General features: G+C 58.1%; 1 protein-coding gene across 1 annotated transcript in view; it reads left to right on the plus strand.

The window, feature by feature from the left end:
• LOC110483898 (uncharacterized) overlaps window positions 1–18091 on the plus strand; it is a 38651-nt gene extending 20560 nt beyond the window's left edge. The window contains exon 4 of the mRNA XM_077787702.1: window positions 17650–18091. Coding sequence (XP_077643828.1) covers window positions 17650–18091 — 442 coding nt within the window. The remainder of the gene's footprint in view (window positions 1–17649) is intronic.
• The last annotated feature ends 51 nt before the right edge of the window (window positions 18092–18142 follow it).

Genomic DNA, 18142 nt, shown 5'->3' on the forward strand with positions numbered 1-18142 from the left:
TCCATAGGGGTGTTGGAATGATTATCACACAGCTCCCCATTTCTGGCTGCAGGCTCTGGAGATTCTTTCTCTGCATTCAGTCAGGCTTGCATTCCCTGACAATTCCTGGGAGCGCATCATGGTTTCTTAGGGCAGAACAATAACAGTGAAAATCTCACCAATGGCACAACTGCCTAGCCCACAAGGAAAAGAAGAACAAATTGTAAAGTTCTTCAACTATTTGTCCCGCTTTTCTGCAAGAGTCGAGCTGCACACACGGTGTGGAAAGCCAAGAGAAGCTGCAGCTGGTGGCACATCTTGTGACAGAAGCTGCTCAAAGCTTCCTCGTTCTCCAGCCAAGGTTCTTGGAAACAGCAAACAGGACTGTGGATAAGATTCTAGGAAAACGGAAACAGCTTTTAAGAAATGAAATGAAAATGGAAAGAAACAATCTAAGATGTTTTTCTCTGTTTATTTTTATGCTACCCTTTTCTATCTTTCACTACTTCTCCTTCCCACTAATTGCAAGTGGACCTCACTTCTATGATCCACGACGTGGCAAGTTTTAGACAGTGTAAAATACCATCAGCTACACACAGTTTGCCTTCCCCTGTTTTGTTTTGTTTTTTGTTTTTGGTTTTTTTTTTTGGAGATCAGTGCTGGGGACTAAGTGCAGTTCTTGGGTCAGGTACAAATTCAGCATTGAGGGAATGTGCTCCAAGAGTGTTTGACCCTCAGCAGGGACAATGAACAGCAGTGACCGAGGGGATTCCTGTGCCCCTGAGCAGGAGTCCAGGCTCTGGGTCTGGGCTGGACACGGCAAAGTTCCCGTGTTTGGACAGGCTCAGGGGCTGCCCCGGGGAGCGCAGGGCTGGGCGCGGGGGCGAGTGGACAGCGGACACATGGACATGGGGACACACGGACACGGGGACACAGGGACACGGGGACACACGGACACAGGGACACACGGACGTGAGGACACACAGACACGGGGAGCAATGGACACGGGGACCAATGGACACGGGGACATATGGCATGGGGACACATGGACACGGGACAGACGGACACGGGGACACACGGACACGGGGACACACGGACACGGGACAGACGGACACGGGGACACATGGACACAGAGCTTCAGCTGCAGCGGCAGCAGAGGCAGCGAAAGCAGCGAAAGCATCCAGCACCGGGGCGAGCTGGTGATGGGCCGGGCCAGCGGCAGAAGCCGGGCCGTGCCGGGCGGGGCTGAGCCGGGGCCCGGCAGGGTGGGAGCTGCCAGGACGCCTGGAGGGAGAGCGGGCATGGGGCCAGCGCAGGGCGCAGAGCATCCCGGGCTGGCTGAGGGGTTCCCGACCCCCGGCACGGCATCAGCCCCACTGACGGCATCGTGCTCCTCCCGCAGCCCCACGGCACCAGCGCAGCCCTGGAGATCGCGCTGCTGGACAAGGTCTCCTCTGGCTGTGCTGGTGTCATTCAGCTCCTGGAGTGGCCTCAGCTCCCCGACAGCTTTGTGCTGGTGCTGGAGCATCCAGAGGGGTGACAGGACCTGTCGGGTTTCCTGGCGGAGCGGGGGTTCCTGCCGGAGGAGGAGGCGCGGGGGCTGCTCCTCCAGGTGCTGGAGGCTGCAGCATCCCCCTGATGAACTCTGTCAGTGTTCCACAGGAACCCTGTCCTACAGCCCACCAGAGGGGATCCACCAGCAATGCTACCACGGCGAGGCAGTGACGATCTAGTCCCTGGGCCTCCTGCTGCACCACCTGGTCATGGGGAAGCACCCATTCAGGAGGGGCCAGGAGATATCTGGGGACGGATCTTGTTCCCACGACGGCTCTCTCAAGGTGGATACTCATCTCTGGCCTCGGGGGCAATACCAGTGCTGGGAGACAGCAGCAGCTCATGGGCATTCTGCTCTGGCAGCTGCTGAGGAGGTGGCACATGTCTTGTTCTCCTGCTCTCCTCCAAACAGAGAATCCATGGGGAAGTTTAGGCCCAGCTCTGGGCACACCCAGCATGGCCTGGGCATGGGAACAGGGGGCAACTTCTCCAACTGACTGGTGATTGCTGGTTTCTCTCCCCAGAGTGCCTGGATGTCATTAAGAGGTGTTTGTCCATACAGCACTTGGACAGGCCATCCTTAGAAGAGATTTTCTGTGATCCTTGGGTGCAGGGTGTTCCTCTGCCCTAGAAGATGGGAGAGATCTAAGTGCACAGTTGGATCCAGGGACCTGGCAGGTAACAGCTCCATACATCTCTTGGCACTCAGTGGCAAAGACAACCAGACAGGTTTTGTTCTGCCTGTAGCTCTGAGCAGGGGTCAGCAGAAGGGAAGACGCAGCTCATGGGTTGGAGCTGAGCTGGAGACTTGGTGTGGCAAGCGCTGGGGGCCACCATCCCCCTGGTTTTGCTTGCCATGGTTCATGGATGCTGGGGCCCTGGGCAGAGCCCTGACAGCCTGGTCTGGCCCAGGGAAGAAGGAGCCCCTGGAGAAGCTGTCCCAGGTGGGGCTGCTGCTGCTGGGGAAAGCGAGGATGATGTCAAGGATGACAACCTATTGCTCCACCTGGTCTCTTGTAGGCTGAAGATGGTGGACTTTGATTCTGACACCTTCAAAGCCAGGTTCCACAGGGAATTTGCAGATGAGTCCACACGCAGGGGGATGCTCCCAGATTTGGGCATTGCACAGCCTGGCTGGGAACCAAAGGTTCCCCCTTTGCTGGGGCGGATGCAGCTGATCCTTCAGTCGGCTGCCAGGCTGCTTTTGGCAGGGCTGGGGGCATGGGCTGGGGTGGGTACGAAATGGGAGTGGGCTCCTGGCCCTGCCAACAGCCCCCAGCACCCACCGTGCCCCGGGCTGGGGCTGGGCTGGCTGCCCCAGCCCAACACAAACAAACCCCCATCGTGGGAGCAGAGGTGGGACTCCAGACCCTGTGCAGGGGCTGCTTTGCTTTGCAGACAAGGAAGGGCTTGGGCTGCTCCACTGCCCTTGTTTCCTTTGGGATCACCATGGGGGCCGTGCAAGGGAAGGGAGAAAGCCTGGGATTCCCTCACCCATGGTGGGTTTTTCCCTGTTATGCAGGGGTTGGGCCTTCCTTAAGGCCCTGACAGAGATAAGATCTTTGACCTTTTTTCGTGTTCCCCTTTTTTGTCTGTAATCTATTTTCAATAATTTGATGTTTGTTTTTCTAGAGGAAGCGTTCCAGGTGGGGTCCGGTCTGGATCAGGAAGTGCTTGGGAGCAGCTGTGGTGTGGATGGGCCGTGCCCTTGGAGAATGCTGAGGGCATCATTTGGGAGCAGCTTTTCTTCCAGTGGGGGATGGCGTGAGGTGGGTCCTGTCTGCTGGGGATGGTGGGATCAGAGCTCTGGGGAGATGGCAGCGAGCACAGGAGCGTCCTGCTCTGGGCAGCTGCTGAGGGCTGGAGGTGCCGTGGCTGGCTGCAGGCTGGGCACATGTCCTGCCCTCCTGCTCTGCTCCCAAAGGCAGCAGTGATGGGCAGCTCTGGGCACAGCTCTGGCACGGCCAGCATGGCCTGGGCACCGCAGTCGGCTGGGACAAGGGGACAGGAGCCTTCAGCTGATGGGGCTTTCTGGTTTCTCTCCTTGCAGCCGGGCTCTGCGGGTGCTGAGGCTGCTCTGGGCTCTGCCAGGGCCCTGCTGGAGCTCAGCACCGGGCTGCAATTAGCCAAAGGAGAAATGGGGTGCCCTGCAGCACAGACTGGCTTGAGCATTTCAGCAACACAGCTCAAGTTTTCAGAGTGTACACCTCCAAGGGAAAACATGCCACCACCCAAAAAATAAGCTTGTTCAATAACTTCTGAAATTGAATCAATCTGGGATGACCCCAAATGACTTTTTGCAGCTTGCTCAAGCAGTAGCTCAGCACTTCTCTGACCAGTTCTCTCCCCCACCTGCCTTTTACTTCCCAACTGCTCCCTCTTTTCCCCCAGTGAGTTCCCAGCCCATTCCAGTCTCCATCACACTGTTGCCTTCCCTGGTGCCCCTCACCATGAGGAAGGCCGAGCCCCCAGGCTTAGGGACTCATCCTCTCACTGCTGAGGAGCAGCAATGTCTCAGAGGTCTGGAGGGATTTTAGTGTCATTCAGAGCTGCTCTCCAGCCCCCAGCTCTCCTCACTGCTGAGTTCCCGCTCCCTTTTCCTCGTCCTTGCAGCAGGATGAGCTCTGTGAATCCCCTGGAGCCTCCCCACTCTTCCCAGCCCACAAACCCACCTCGGTAATGCTGAAGCTGCAGCTTCTCTGTCTCCTCTGGCACACCAGTGCAGTCCCCTGTGCAGGGAGACCTAGCCCCAGAGCACAGCACTCAGCAGTGCAGTCGGGGCTGGAGCAGCTGCCCTGCAGCCCCACCTTGGCTCTTTGTGGCAGGGAATGCTCCCTGTTTGCAGCTGTCCCAAGGCTGCAGGCATTCCCTAGGCCAGAATCTGAAGGGGCACAGAGATCAGACCAGTGAAATCATCCAGACTGGGTTTTCAGAGGCCCTTTAGAAGGAAGGGCTTGAGAATAAATGTGCTCTGTTTGCCACACAAACATCGAGGTGAGTGGTCTCTTTGGCTCCAACCCACTTTCCTACCCGAGCCAACGTTACCCACTCCCTCACACGTCCCCCCTGTGCCTTCCCACTGCCTTGTCCTGTCAGGGCTTCCGCAGCCCCTCATCCCTTCGTGGCCTCGTCCCCTCAGGGTCTCCCCAGCCCGGCCATCCTGCCCAGCAGCAGCACCGCAGCCCCACAGGAGCTCCAGAGGAGCCCCACCAAGAGGCACCTGGGAGCCCTCAGCAATCCAGCCAGGAACACACGGGCAGGAGGACACGGATGGCGCTTCCTGGCTGGGACAGGGCTTGTGGCCATCTCCAGGCACCGCTCTCACAGAGATCCCCACAGCTCCAGCCCCTGCCCATCTGCTCTGTGGGCAGCACAGAGGCTTCAGCAGAACCACCAAAGGCCAAGGGGCTTCTGGCGATTTTCCCTGCAACCCTGCAAGCCTGGGCAGCTTGCTGAGCCCAGGAACCCTTTTCTCCCTCTTCCCCTAGGCCCTGCAGAGCCTGGGCAGCAAAAGAAAGATGCTGGGAGTCTGTCTATTACAACACATCCTATATTAACATGCTAAAGAAAAACAAAAGAAGAAAAGAACAATGTTAAAGAAATAAAACATTCCTGCTGGCTCAGGTGGCCCCAGCAGACAGAGCCTCTGGAATCAGCTCTGTGCAGAGCTCCAGCAGCGCAGCCAGCTGAGCCCTGACAGACGAGGCCGTCTCCCCCATGCCCTGCAGAGCCGATCACGCAGGTTATTGAAGATGGAATATGGAGCTCTCTCTGCTTCCTGGAGGATGTACAGTGTCTGAACTGCCAGGCTTCTGACGGCGTCACTGATGTCATTGGTCAGGCCTTCAAGGGCTGAAAGAGAGAGGAACAGAGCCATGGTCAGTTCCCACATCTGAGGGGACCCGAGGGGACTCTGTGCCAGGGCCATCCCAGCCAGCTCTGGCCATGGCCAGCAGGGAGCAGGGACCAGCTGGATCAGCCTGAAGCTGCTGGCCACGAATCCCCTAGGTGCCCTGAAAGCTCTGTGTGCTCTGCCCACGCCGGCCCTGGTCCGCACAGGGAGCAGAGCCCTCCGCAGCCGGGGCAGGGCTCGCAGCTCCCCTGGCAGCCCCCGCTGGCAGCCCGCTGCCCTCGCTCACCCTCAGAGAGGAGCTGGAGCTCTTCCTTCCTCCCCCTCAGGTGCTGCCCGGCCGTCCCTGGGAACACAGAGCCTGTCAGGCCCAGGGCACAGCTCCCTGCCAGCGGCACCGCCAGCCCTGTGCCCACACGCCCTCCTGGCCCGGCTCGTGGCTCACCCATGAACCTGACGGCCGCCTCTCGCAGGGGCTCCTGTGGGCTCTGCAGGTAGGGCAGGGCCCGGCGCAGGTGCTCGGCCACGCTGCTGCTGTCCTCTGCCAGCTGGAGAGAGCGGCAGGAGGGAAGGGTTGGCCCCGCAGCCCCCCGGGCCGGGGCTCCATGGGCACCCGGCTGGGGCCGCAGGAGCCTGGAGCAGAGCCCGCGCGGCCTCGGGCAGCAGCGGGCAGGGGCACAGCTGCCAGCCCGCACACCGAGCACCGCGCTCAGGGGCTGCTCCAGGCTGGGGCTGCGGCTTCCCGGCCCTCCTTACCAGGCACTCGGGGAACTGCCACAGCTTCTGGTTCTGCACCAGCTGTCCAAAATCCCTCCTCTTGAGGAACTCGGACGCACAGAGCAGCGTTCCTGAGAAGCCTGGAGAGCAGCAGAGACGCGGAGATGGCCCCAGAGCCCAGGGCGCAGGACCCAGTCCCTGTGCCAAGGCCAGCAGGAGCTGCAGCCTGCGAGGCGCCAGGGCAGGGCCAGCCCAGCCCCTGCCAGGGGCCAGCGGCAGCTGCCGAGTCCTCACCTCTGCCACTCGCTGGTTCTCATCGTGGCAGTGCAAGGAGAGTGGCACCAGGCTCTGGTGCACATGTGCCTTCAGGACCTTTTTTTCCTGTTCTGGAAAAACATCCAGCATCTCCTTGAAGATAAACATGGAGCACAACTGCACCTCGCTGTCCTCCTGTATGGATGGGAGGAAGAAAGGCCTCAGCGTCAGCTGCTTCAGGCCCACCTGGGCACAGCCTATGAGTGCACAGGGCACAAAGTGTGCGGGCAGCACCCGCTGGCCATGGCTGGAGGCGCAGAGCCTTACGTTGTCAAAGAATGGCAGGAGCGCCTCAGCCAGCTGCAGGGCGAGGGCGCTGGTTATTGGGGCACCATTGCACAGGAACAAACCCCTGAGGAGAACCGTGGTCATCCTGAGCATGGTGCTTTCATCTTCCTGCAGGAGCTCCACGAGCCTTTCATGCAGGCTCCACATCCTTATGGCCATCTACTTGTGGAACACAAGTGTGTGAAACACCATCCTGCTGCCACAGAGCCCAGGGGCCAAAGGCCTGTGCCAAAGCCCTGGGGCAGCTGCAGCAGGAGGCAGGAGAGCTGGCAGCAGCTACCCCAGTGCCCCAAGGCCAGCCAAGCCCCAGGGACTGCCTTCCCCAGCCCCACGCTGGCAGCACGGCTTCAGCCCCTGTGCTCTTCTCACCGAGACACTGGTAGTGCCGAGCGCCACGAGGCCTCGGAGTGCCAAGCGACGCCTCCCCCTGCACTCGCTCTGCAGGTGCTTGGACAAGAACTGCAGGATGCTGTCACGGCACTCACTCACGTTCAGGCGCTCCAGGATCTGAAAGGCACAGGCCGGTGACGGGGAGCGGCCGGCGGGAGCCCAGAACCGCCCAGGGCCGGGCCCAGGCAGCAGCACAGGGCGCGGGCTCCGTCCCAGGCACTGCGGCCAAGAGAGGGCAGAGAGCCGGGAGGCAGCTCAGCAAGGCAGCGCCGGCCTTCAGGCTCACCTCCACAAGGAATGCCAGGGCGGCCAAATCCCGGCACGGCGTGTCCTTGCTGAGCAGCCCGAGCAGGTGGAACGCAATCGCGGAACATGCAGCTTCGGATGCGCGGTGCATTTCTCTGACAGGAGGAAACACGAGTCAAAGCCCTCAGCCAGCGGGGGAAAACCTCTCCCAGGACTGCCTCACAGAGGTCTGGCCTTTCTCCACCACCCTGCAAGGGGCAGCTGAGCCCTCTGGGAGGTTGCTGCTCTTGGGCACGCTCCTCTCCCAGCCTTTTGCAGCCTCCTTGGCCATCCCTTGGTGACAAGGCCTTCTGGCCCATGGCCACGGGGACTGTGTGGGACACCCCGGGCACAGGGCACACATGCTGGGGACAGCTGGGGAGCAGGGGGTCTCACCTGGCCAGCACACCCACAGCACAGTGGTGGGTGTCAGCACAGAGCAGGGTGTCCCAGCGACGCTTGTCTTCCATGGCCACCACCACATCCTCATAGTGCAGTCGGCAGAGCAGGGCCTTCAGGGTCTGCTCTGCAAAGCTGTGTGCAGAGCAAAGCCCAGGTCACGCTGGGAGCACTGGCCCCTGCCCTGGGCACATGGCAAGGACAGGAGGACTGGCATGGAGCACCTTCTGGGGCTGGTGGCAAGGCCGTGTTGCTGCTGGCATCCCTTCCAGAAGGTATCGACCTCCTCTGGCACATCCAGAGTGCTGAAGAGCACTTGGAAGAGCAGATGCACAATGAGGCCGGGGAAATTCACGGTCACTACATGTGGCACACAGGGCAGCTGGAGGATCTTCCACATCACCACGGTTGCCTGCAAAGGACAGAGTAGCCCGAGACAGCGCTCAGTGCCGAGGTGTCCGTGTGGCAGGACCCGAGCACAGGAGGGAGATGCCCGGAGAGCCACAGGGGGAGCACCAGGCCTGGTGGCCCTGGAGCTGCCCCGAGGCCAGGTTTCAGCCCAGCGCCTGAGGCAGGGAGACGGAGGATGGAGAGCTGCTGGAGAGGTGGCCTTGGGGCCAGCAAAGGCAGAAACTCACAGCCAGGGCAAGGACAGCCGTGTGGTCCCCATCGGAGGTGCACATGCTGTGCTCTGGCCAGCTCCCCAGCACATCCAGGAGTACGAGCATGGCCGGCTCTGCAGTCCTGAGCGAGCACATGATGCTCTTCCACATGGCCAGAGCAGCTCTGTGGGGTCAGAGCTCTGTCTCAGAGGAATCTGGGACACAGCAGCGTGGCCTGGGCGGCAGCGGGGAGCTGAGCTGCTCTGCCAGCCCTGCCTCTGCCCACTGCCCCTCACTGGCAGCACGCAGGCAGCCCAGCCCTGTGGGGACTGGCCCCTGAGGGGCAGGGGGGAAGCATGGCAGCAGGCTGGGGGGCTGGCAGGGGCCAGGGCTGGCAAAGGGAGCAGCCAGAGGGCCCTGGAATTCTCTGTGTCAGACACCTGGGACAGGCTGCACAGGGGGAAGGGCTGCTGAGCCCTGAGCCCTCTGGGCAGGTGGGCCCCATACCTGTCACAGGATGGGGCCACACGCAGGAGAGCCATCACCACATCAGAGGGCTGTGCCTCTGTCAGATCCAGAAGGGGCCTGTACAGATTGTACTCAGGAAACTCATTGGCCACGAGCCACTGGTGGATGAACCTCACCATGGCGGGCACCTGGAGAAGGCAGGGGAGACTTGGAAAGCTGCCAGAGGGAGGAAAGTGCCCAGCTACCCCAGAGAAATGCTTCCCTTGCCACCACACTGCCATGGCCTCAAAGGCTCCCAGGGAGCAGCAGGCGTGGCTTGGGAGGCCAAGCAATTGCTGGGAGGAGAAAAGCCAGGCCACAGACTGCTTACTTGCTTTGGGCTGGAAAGACCCTCCTCCACAAGCATATCCAGCAGGGCAGCGCTGGTCTTGGTTTTGAAGATGGGAGAGTACGCTCTGAGCACGGTGCCCATGGCGCTGGTCTCTTCCTCCCAAATCCTCTTCATGAATTTGCAAACCATCTGCAGCAGAAGGGCAAGAAGCCCAGGATGCTGCATGGAGTGCTCCGAGCACAGTGCTGGGCTGAGCAGTGCCAGCAGGCCCAGCCCAGGTGGGGATGGCTGCAGGTACCTGCGCTGTTCTGCGGACGCGGCCACGGGTGCGTTCCTGCTCTCGTGTGCGCTGCACGGCTGCACCTGGCAAAGAGCGAGCGCAGCCCGAGTTGAGGGGCTGCGGGAGAGGCCGGAGAACACAGCCCAGCCCTGCGCTGCCCAGGCAGGGACAGCCCCGCGACGGCCCAGGGCATGGAGCACGGCTGTGGGGTGTCTGCCCGGCCCCTATTCCATCCTGTCCATGGGCATGGCCCCAGGGGATGGCATGGCATGGCATGGCATGGCATGGCATGGCATGGCATGGCATGGCATGGCATGGCATGGCATGGCATGGCATGGCATGGCATGGCATGGCATGGGGCCAAGCTGGCTGCAGGCACCAGCCCTGTGGCCCAGCTCTGCCACTCACCCTTCTGCCGTGGCTGGAACTGCTCCAGCTCTTTAGGCTGCTGTGCTGAGGCAGATCCAGGGCCTTCTTTCTCCTCCTTCCCCCAGGCCAGCTTGGGCATGCTCGCCGGTCTGTGCTCTACGACACTGCCTGGATTCATGGCTGCTTGCAGAAGGTGAAAAGGAAAAGGTCTGAGTCAGCAAGTGCTGCAGTCGTGCCTTGAGGGCACCTGCAAGAGTGAAGTCTTGGCAAGGCACCAGGACAGCAAGTCCTGCACTCTGGTCCTGGGGGCTCCAGCCACAAGGAAAGGAGACTCCTGTCAAGGATGGTGCAAAGCAAATGCCACAGTCTGCCCTCGAGGGCATCTGCAGAAGAGATGCCTCGGGAAGGCCAGGGGTCACCAAGTGCTCTGGTCTGGCCACGAGCTCACCTGCAGCAGTAATACCTCGGGAAAGCTCCGGGTCAGCAAGGAATGAGTGGCTATGCGAGGGCTCCTCACAGCACCGCTCTCTCGCGTCCTCTCTCGTCGTGTGCACCGAGCACTGTGGAGTGTAACTGTAACTTGTAACTGCCAACACCTCTGCCAGAGCGTGTCACCAAGGGCCCTTGGATCCCCTGTCCCGTTCCATTCCACGGTGACCATGCTGCACCGTGTCACCAAGGGCCCTTGCACGCACTGCCACCTGCCCTGGGGCCACCCCCAGCCCCCCAGAGTGGCCCAGGGTGGAAGGAATGCCTTGCCCCAGGTGTGTCAGACAGCCCAACAGGATCTTTAGGAAGGGCTCAGCCCATCAGCAAATGCTGCCCTGCTCTGCGGGCTCAGAGCAGCAGGAGCCCCCGCAGCTGCCGACGCAGCCACGGCGGGAAGGGCACGGTGCCTCCACAGAAGCTGGCACGGCCTCCTCGGGACACGTCCCACATGGTGGCCATCCTAAGCACGGCCGTGGGACACAGACCAGGAACGTGTGGGCCAGGGCAGAAATGCTGCTCTGAGCCCTGGGGCCCGGGCAGCGCTGACAGCAGCAGGTGAGGAACAGTCCCCGCCCAAGCAGAGTTTCCCCGAGCCCTGGCAGCACCGGTGCCCGTCTCCTGCCCCAGAAACCTGTGCCCCAAAAGGGCTTCTCTGCCAGAGGGCAGCCAAAGCTGGTGTGCACTGGGGGCTGTGCTCCGTCCTACAGGGGCTATTGGGAGCAGCACCTGGAGCAACTGGGGGCAACATTTGGTGCGTGTCAGATGTTGTTGCTCCTTCCCAGAATGATTTTTTCATGGAAGGGATTAGCAGCAGCACAGAAACACCAACAGCTACTGAACTTCACAGGACAAAGAGACTCCACTGAAACACTGCCATGTTTCCTTGTGCTTTTGTGTCTTTCTTGCACTCTGAAAGAAAAAGAATTGGCCCAAGCCCTGCTGTTCAAATCTCCAGCTGTTGTGTGTCTTCCTGTGGCAGCTCACTGCAAACACAACTGGCTGCCTGCTCAGCTGGGCAATGGACGGCCACAAACAGGGAGGGCCCTGGTGAACATCTCTTTGGTCTCGTGGGGCAGTGAGGGCACAGGAGACAAAGACTGCTCCTCCCGAGTTCATGGGGCAACAGAGAGATTTTATTTCCCAAGCCCCCCCTTACACAGGGCATTTGAAAGACCAGGCCTGGAAGCTCTCATTGGTTTGAGCTCCATGCCCCTTCAGGTTCTGGCCTGTGAGGTGCCTGCAGTTTTGGGAGATATTTGATTGGTCAAGACCCCTGTCAATCATGGTAACACTTCACCCTTCTTTTCTTTATAAAATTCTGTGTACTGTTCTCTGTCACCCATCTGCAAGGGCCCTTTGCCAACATGGGGACAGAGGACAGCGTGCATCTAATTTACACTGGAGCTGCAGCATTCCCCTCCAGGAACTGTTAGGGGAGAACTCAGGCCACAGGCATAATGCTTCTTGGTTACAAATTGAACTTATCTCTAAAAGCAGAAAGCTATTTAACCCTGAGCCCATTTAACACTTGGAGAAAAACCCAATTTTAAAAAACAACCTTTCAGCACTTGATCCCTTGGAGAAAAACCAAACTCCCAGAAAAGCAATCTGTAAACAGAAAAACTGTTTGCAAACATGAGAAATAATTTGTAAACAAATCAAATCCTTCTATGAACTGTCCATGAGGCAGGTGATCATTTGTAATGCTGTCTGTGGTTTCCAGTGTCCATATTTTAGGCAGCTGCATTGTACTGTTGTAGGATTTATTGTAAAACATGAGAACAGACTCAGAGGGGAGGAGGGTGTACCCTCAATCCAACCCCTTTTATTATTAACCCCTTTTATTTCTTTGTCTAAGAAATAATAACAGGATTAGAACATGGATTTTGAATACTATTAACTTATGCAAAGTTTCATCTAGGTTTACTGATAATATTTTTCTTTACCAGCCAGGTTCACGGCAAAGTACTTGATTGGGACATGTTTTGATACGGGCAAGGAACTCGGTTGGGAGACATTTTCTGTATTTATATTTTATCTAGTGCAAACCATATACTTTTGTCCCTTTGTTAGAAGTTAGAAATTTTTTATTTACTTTAATAAAAGCTGACTTTTCACTTTTAAAATGATGACAAGTGGCAGAATTTCAGTGAAAATCTTTGCAACTGCAATTTGCTTATGACAGATTGATGTTCTATGTGTACCTCAGTGGATATTCTTTGAATCATACCAGTTTATCTTGAAGCAATGCAAGAATAATTACTAGAATATTAAGAAAAGACATGTTAATGCACATACTAGGACTTCTTTAAGACAATGATTTACTAAAATATGAATATCAATCTAATATCGATATCCAACTGAGATGGACAAAAACTCTCTAGGAGTTTAAAGTTAGAAAATGTATGTTTATTGAGACAGACGGACAGTACATGGGATAATTCCCTAATGCACACTGCAAAAATCACAGGTATTACAAAGCTTTTTTATTTGCAGAAGTCTTGAATACACAAAATATGAATGCATATTCATATCCCTGTCACTTCTTCTGCTCTGCTTCATGCGCTAATTGGCAAAAAGGCAATTAAGCATGTGTAGTTCTGTTTCCTGAAATGAGTCAGGGGTCCATTTTGGGGAGGGGTCTCCAAAATGAGGAAGTAAAATAAGTCTTCCTCGTTCTGACCTTTCTGCCTTTCCCATGCATACGTGACAAATGAATCCTTGCCGTTTTCCTGTGCTTAATGGATCCCTAAAGTATGGGAAGTCTGCAACTGTTTTTGTGTCCCTGAAATCTGTTTATCACATTCTGTTTATCATGATAAGCACAGCTACCCAAACATAATGCTGGCAAGCAATGAGTTAATAGATCCTGGATATCTTATCTAAGATCCAGCTACTGTTAACTATGAACAAAGCCGATTTATCTACTTCCGATAAGTCAGCAACATCCAATTTAACTATCATCTTAACTTTCCTAAAATTCTTAATTCTTCAAAATTAATGTCTCACCGGGAATGGGGACAGGGAATAGGAATGGGAATGGGGACAGGGAATGGGGAATGGGAATGGAGACAGGGACTGGGAGTGGTGATAGAGACAGGGAATGGCGACAGGGACCAGGAATGGGGACAGGGAATAGGACTGGGAATGGGGACAGGGACAGGGAATATTGTACAGGGATCAAGAATGGGGTCCAGATTGGGATGGGAGCAGGACGGGAATGAGACAGGGGGGACATGGGAACAGGCAGGGGCCAGGGGAGTATGGAAGGGGAGTAAGGAATGGGGCAGCCGCTGCAGGGGGACGAGGTGTTGGGATGGGGCACATGGGGACAGTTCCAGGGCAGGGGATCCTTGACCAGCTGCCCAGAACCTCCACCAGGGTCTCCCAGGGCAACTGGAGCCGCTCAGCCTGGGGTGCCCAAAGCCCTGAGAAACTCCCAGGTCCCTTCCAGGAACCCCCAAGTCCCTCAAACCCAGCATCCCCCACATCCCCTGCAAGACCCTCCCCATGTCCCCATCCTTGTCTTAGCTCAACATCTTTATTTTTACCTGCTTTTAAGAGTTTTGAAAGGGCAAAGAGAAACGAAAAGAAAATCCAAGCCATGGGGAGCCAGGTGGATGTGGAGCCCCTCAGCCGGGTGTCTTCCCAACATGGATCAGCAGCACCATGGGTCACCAGGGCTCTGCCCACTGGGGCTCACTGGGGATCATCCAGCACGGATCCTCCCGTGGGGGATGGAGCTGGAGAAGCGCACGGAGCTCCTCCCACACTGGGGCACTTGCAGGGCTGCACTTCATGGTGCCTCTGCTGGTTTTGGGTCAAGGCTGAGCTGTGTGATGAGCTCTTCCCACACCTGGGACACTCGTAGGGCCTGGGACATCACCAGGAGCGGGGCTGGGATGTGCTCTGGTGCCTGGGACATCACCAGGAGCGGGGCTGGGATGTGCCCTGGTGCCTGGGACATCACCAGGAGCGGGGCTGGGATGTGCCCTGGCGCCTGGGACATCACCAGGGGCGGTGCTGGCTCTGATGCTCTCCGGTGCCTGGGACATGACAAGGGGCGGTGCTGGCTGGGGTTTGTTTGGTGCCTGTGCAATCCCAAGGGCAGTGTCACAGCGGGGCAGCTCTCAGTGTCCCCAGCAGGTCACAGTGTCCAGGGCAGCCCGTGCCAGCGGTCACTGCGCACATGGGGCAGACTGGGCTGGACAGGGGATGGGGCAGAAATGCTGCCCCGGGACTGGGGTCTCCCCCTGCCTCTGGGGCCCAGCCCCTGCTGGGAGCGCCTTGGGCAGGGCACGGGGCTGCTGCTGGGCCAGGGGGACAGGCCGTGCCCCCTGTCCCCTGCTGCTGGGCCAGGGGACAGGCCGTGCCCCCTGCCAGCTGCCCAGGCCCCTCTGATGCCTGTCCCTTGTCCCTGTGGCTCCTGTCTCCACCATTCCCCACCACCTTCACTCCCTCCGTCAAAGCCCCACCCAACCCCTTCACAGTGACCTTTGGAAAGAAAGAATGAATGAAGGAAAGGAAGTGTTGTCTGTTCACCCTGGCTGGATGTCAGGCACCCACCAAAGCTGCTCTCTCATTCCCCTCCAGAGATGGACAGGAGGGAGAAAACCGAATGAAGGCTTCATGGGTAGAGCTAAGGTCTGGGACAGATCACTCAGCAAATGCCATCATGGGCAAAAAATATTCAAAATTGGAGATATTAATGGAATTTTTGCTATCTGGATCAGGGCAGGATAGTGAGAAGTAAAACCAAGCTTTAAAAACACCTTCTGCCCTTCCCTCCCTCCTTCCCATCTCTACCTCCCCCCACAGTGGGTGCAGGGAGACAGGGAATGGGGGCTCTGGTCAGTTCATCCCCTGTTGTTTCTCCTGCTGCTCGGGGGGAGGAGTCATTGCCCTGCTGTGCCAGGGGTCCCTTCTGGAGACACTTCTCCATGAACTTCTCCACGGTGAGTTCATCCCGCGGACAGCAGTTCTCCACAAGCTGCTGCAGCGTGGCTCGCTCCTCCATGGGCTCACAAGTCCTGGCAGGGCCCTGCTCCAGCATGGGCTCCTCTCCAGTGGGTTTGCAGGTCCCTGCCAGGTCCCTGCTCCAGCACAGGTTTCTCATGGGGTCGCAGCCTCTGCTCAGGCATCCCCCTGCTCCAGCATGGGCTCCTCCAGGCGCTGCAGGTGCATCTCTGCCCTCCGTGCCCTCCACGGGCTGCAGGGCCCAGCTGCCTCCCCAGGGACTGACCAGGGAATCTCAGGGCAATCAGCTCCAACAGCTGGAGCAGCTCCTGCCCCTCCTGCCCTGCCCTGCCCTGGGGGTGTGCAGAGCTGTTCCCCTCACAGGTCCTCACCCTGCTCCTCCCTGCTCACAGTCACAACTCCAGGATCACCCATTTCCTTAAATCTCTTATCCCAAAGGCGTTATCATTTTTAACAGGGCCAGCCTTGTCCAGCAGCCAGTCTGTCCTGGAGCCCGCTGGAATTGACTCTGTGGGACATGGAGGAACAGCTGCTCTCACAGAAGCTGCTCCTAGAGCCCCTCCCTTACCAAAACCTGGCCATGCAAACCTGGTATAAGTATGGTATGGTTTTTATTACCACTATTAATTCTTATTATTTCTATTACCTCTATTTTTGCTATTAATGGTACAGTTGTTATTATTATTACTAGTATTTTTAGTCTTTTGGACTCTATATTAATAGTGGCTAGATTAGAACTGGAAACAAAGGTACTTCATTGCAAGTAGCAGTTAGAGTTTTGTCAGCCTCTTGCCCTGCCCTGTTCTGTGTCATTGCTGTGTCTGTGTGTGAAGCTGCTGCTGCCAGGCCTCCCTATTTCTCTGGTTTGGGAAATTCCATGGCATTGCTCACATGTCAGAAAGAGAAAGCTCATTCCATTCAAACGCATGCCCTTAGCTCTTTGAGTCGCATTGTTGGAAGCTTGTTTTCTAACATTGTTGACTTTCTCAGCTTCTGTTAATATTTGTGATTTTATAACAAAATGTTCTTGGGTGTGATTGTGCAAGATTCTCTAATTAGCTTTCAGTTTGCTCTTGGGTTTCTTACCGGTGTGTCCGAGCTGAAGGCAGCATTTTGGGTGGAAGGCTTCAGTGGGAGGTGGGATTGCCTCGGCAGCAGCTGGTTTTGCAATGTGAGCAGCGCTGACAGAGATTCCGTGCGCTGAATATTCCGCCTGGTTGGAGCCGCAGTGCCCGGCTGGAGGGAGCCGCGCCGGGCGCTGCGGGTTGTGCCGGGCCGGGCAGCGGCCGCAGCCCCGGCAGGGCCCGGCCGTGGAGCCTTTGCTGGGCAGGGCTCGGCCCTGCGGCGCCGGGCGGGCGGTGCCGCTCCCGCCGGGACCCTGTGGGAGCCGGGACAGCGAGAGAGCCCGGGCCGAGCATCAGCCCCGGGGCACGGCCCGGGAGGGGGCACAGCCCGGGGGTCCCGCAGAGCCTCCCTGCTCCAGAGCCGCGCCTGCCGCAGCGGGGCAGCTGCGGCACCTGCGGGGCGCGGAGGAGCCGCAGGCGGCGTTCCGAGCGCTCCTTCGGGGCAGGATTTTGTCCCGCTGCGGGGAATTCCCGCGGGCCGGGCGGGCCGGGGCCGCTGCCGAGCGCCGCCGCCTTTCCCGGGAGCCGCCGGGCAGAGCTCTCTGCTCGGGGCTGGGAAAAACACCTTCACTCCCCTGGGAACATTTAAAAAGTTTAATACAGGACAAGAGGAGACAAGGGCCATAGAGCAAAGGTTGTTAGGGCCAGGTGCATCTCGGCACTGAGCCAAGAGCACACAGTTATCTCCGGAGATACTCCTTGAATACCTTTTCCCTTACACCAGCCGGTTGCATATTCATAGTCCCTTATGCATAGTAAACTTTTTCCCAAGTTAGTTTGCATATTCCAAGAACTGTTTAGCATGGCTCCTCCTCGGTTCCACCTTTTTAGGGCATGTGTATTCCTTGGTTGTGGTTTTGGTCCTTTTTTATCATCATCTTCAGTTTTGGCCCCGGCCCACACTGCCTTCAGACGGTGAGTGCTGATGGTTGGCAGATCTGTACAGGTGTCCTCATCCTGTGCTCACTGGATGTTATCCCATCCAAGCAGGCATTTTAACACAAGCATGCTTCTATCAGCTATGGCACTACTGTGTCTGAGCTTTATCAATGAACAACAGAAATAAAAACTATATAACAAAGTTATTGTAACACCACACATATAAAATCCAATGGAATATTTGCAAAAAGCCAATATTATAATATATATCTATAACAGGGTCAAGGGCCGGGTGCCCGCTCGGTGGCCCCGGGACAGCAGAATTTTGGGGTCCCGGTGCTGGCTGCCGGCAGAGCCCCGGCGCTGGGCCAGGGATGCGTGGGACCCTCCCGCAGAGGGGAGGGCTCTGCTGGGCAGCGGCGGCTGCAGCAGCGTTCACTGCGGGACCCAGCTCGCCGGCGGCGCCCCGGGAAGAGATGGGACCCGCTCGGAGGGGGCGGCGGGCGGCGGGCGGCGAGCTCAGCCTGGCACTGGCCTTGGCTTGCAGGTGGCCATGAGCGAGTGTGCCGGGACCGCATCTTGGAGCGGGCGCGGCTGCTGAGTGAGCAGGGCCAGCGGGAGAAGCCGCGGGGGTGCCGGGCGGGGCTGAGGCGAGGCCCGGCAGGGCGGCAGCCGGAGCTGCGAGGGGAGAGAGCGGGGAGCGAGCGGAGCCCACAGCGTCCCGGGCCAGGCAATGGGAGCGGGCTGGAGCCGGGCAGGGGTGCCCGAGGCGTGGCGCAGCATCGGCCCCGCTGAGGCATCGCGGTCCCCCCGCAGCGCAGCGGCGCCCTTGTGCCCCTGGAGCCA

Source organism: Lonchura striata, chromosome 21 (genome assembly GCF_046129695.1).
Source record: "Lonchura striata isolate bLonStr1 chromosome 21, bLonStr1.mat, whole genome shotgun sequence".
Lineage (NCBI taxonomy): Eukaryota > Metazoa > Chordata > Aves > Passeriformes > Estrildidae > Lonchura > Lonchura striata.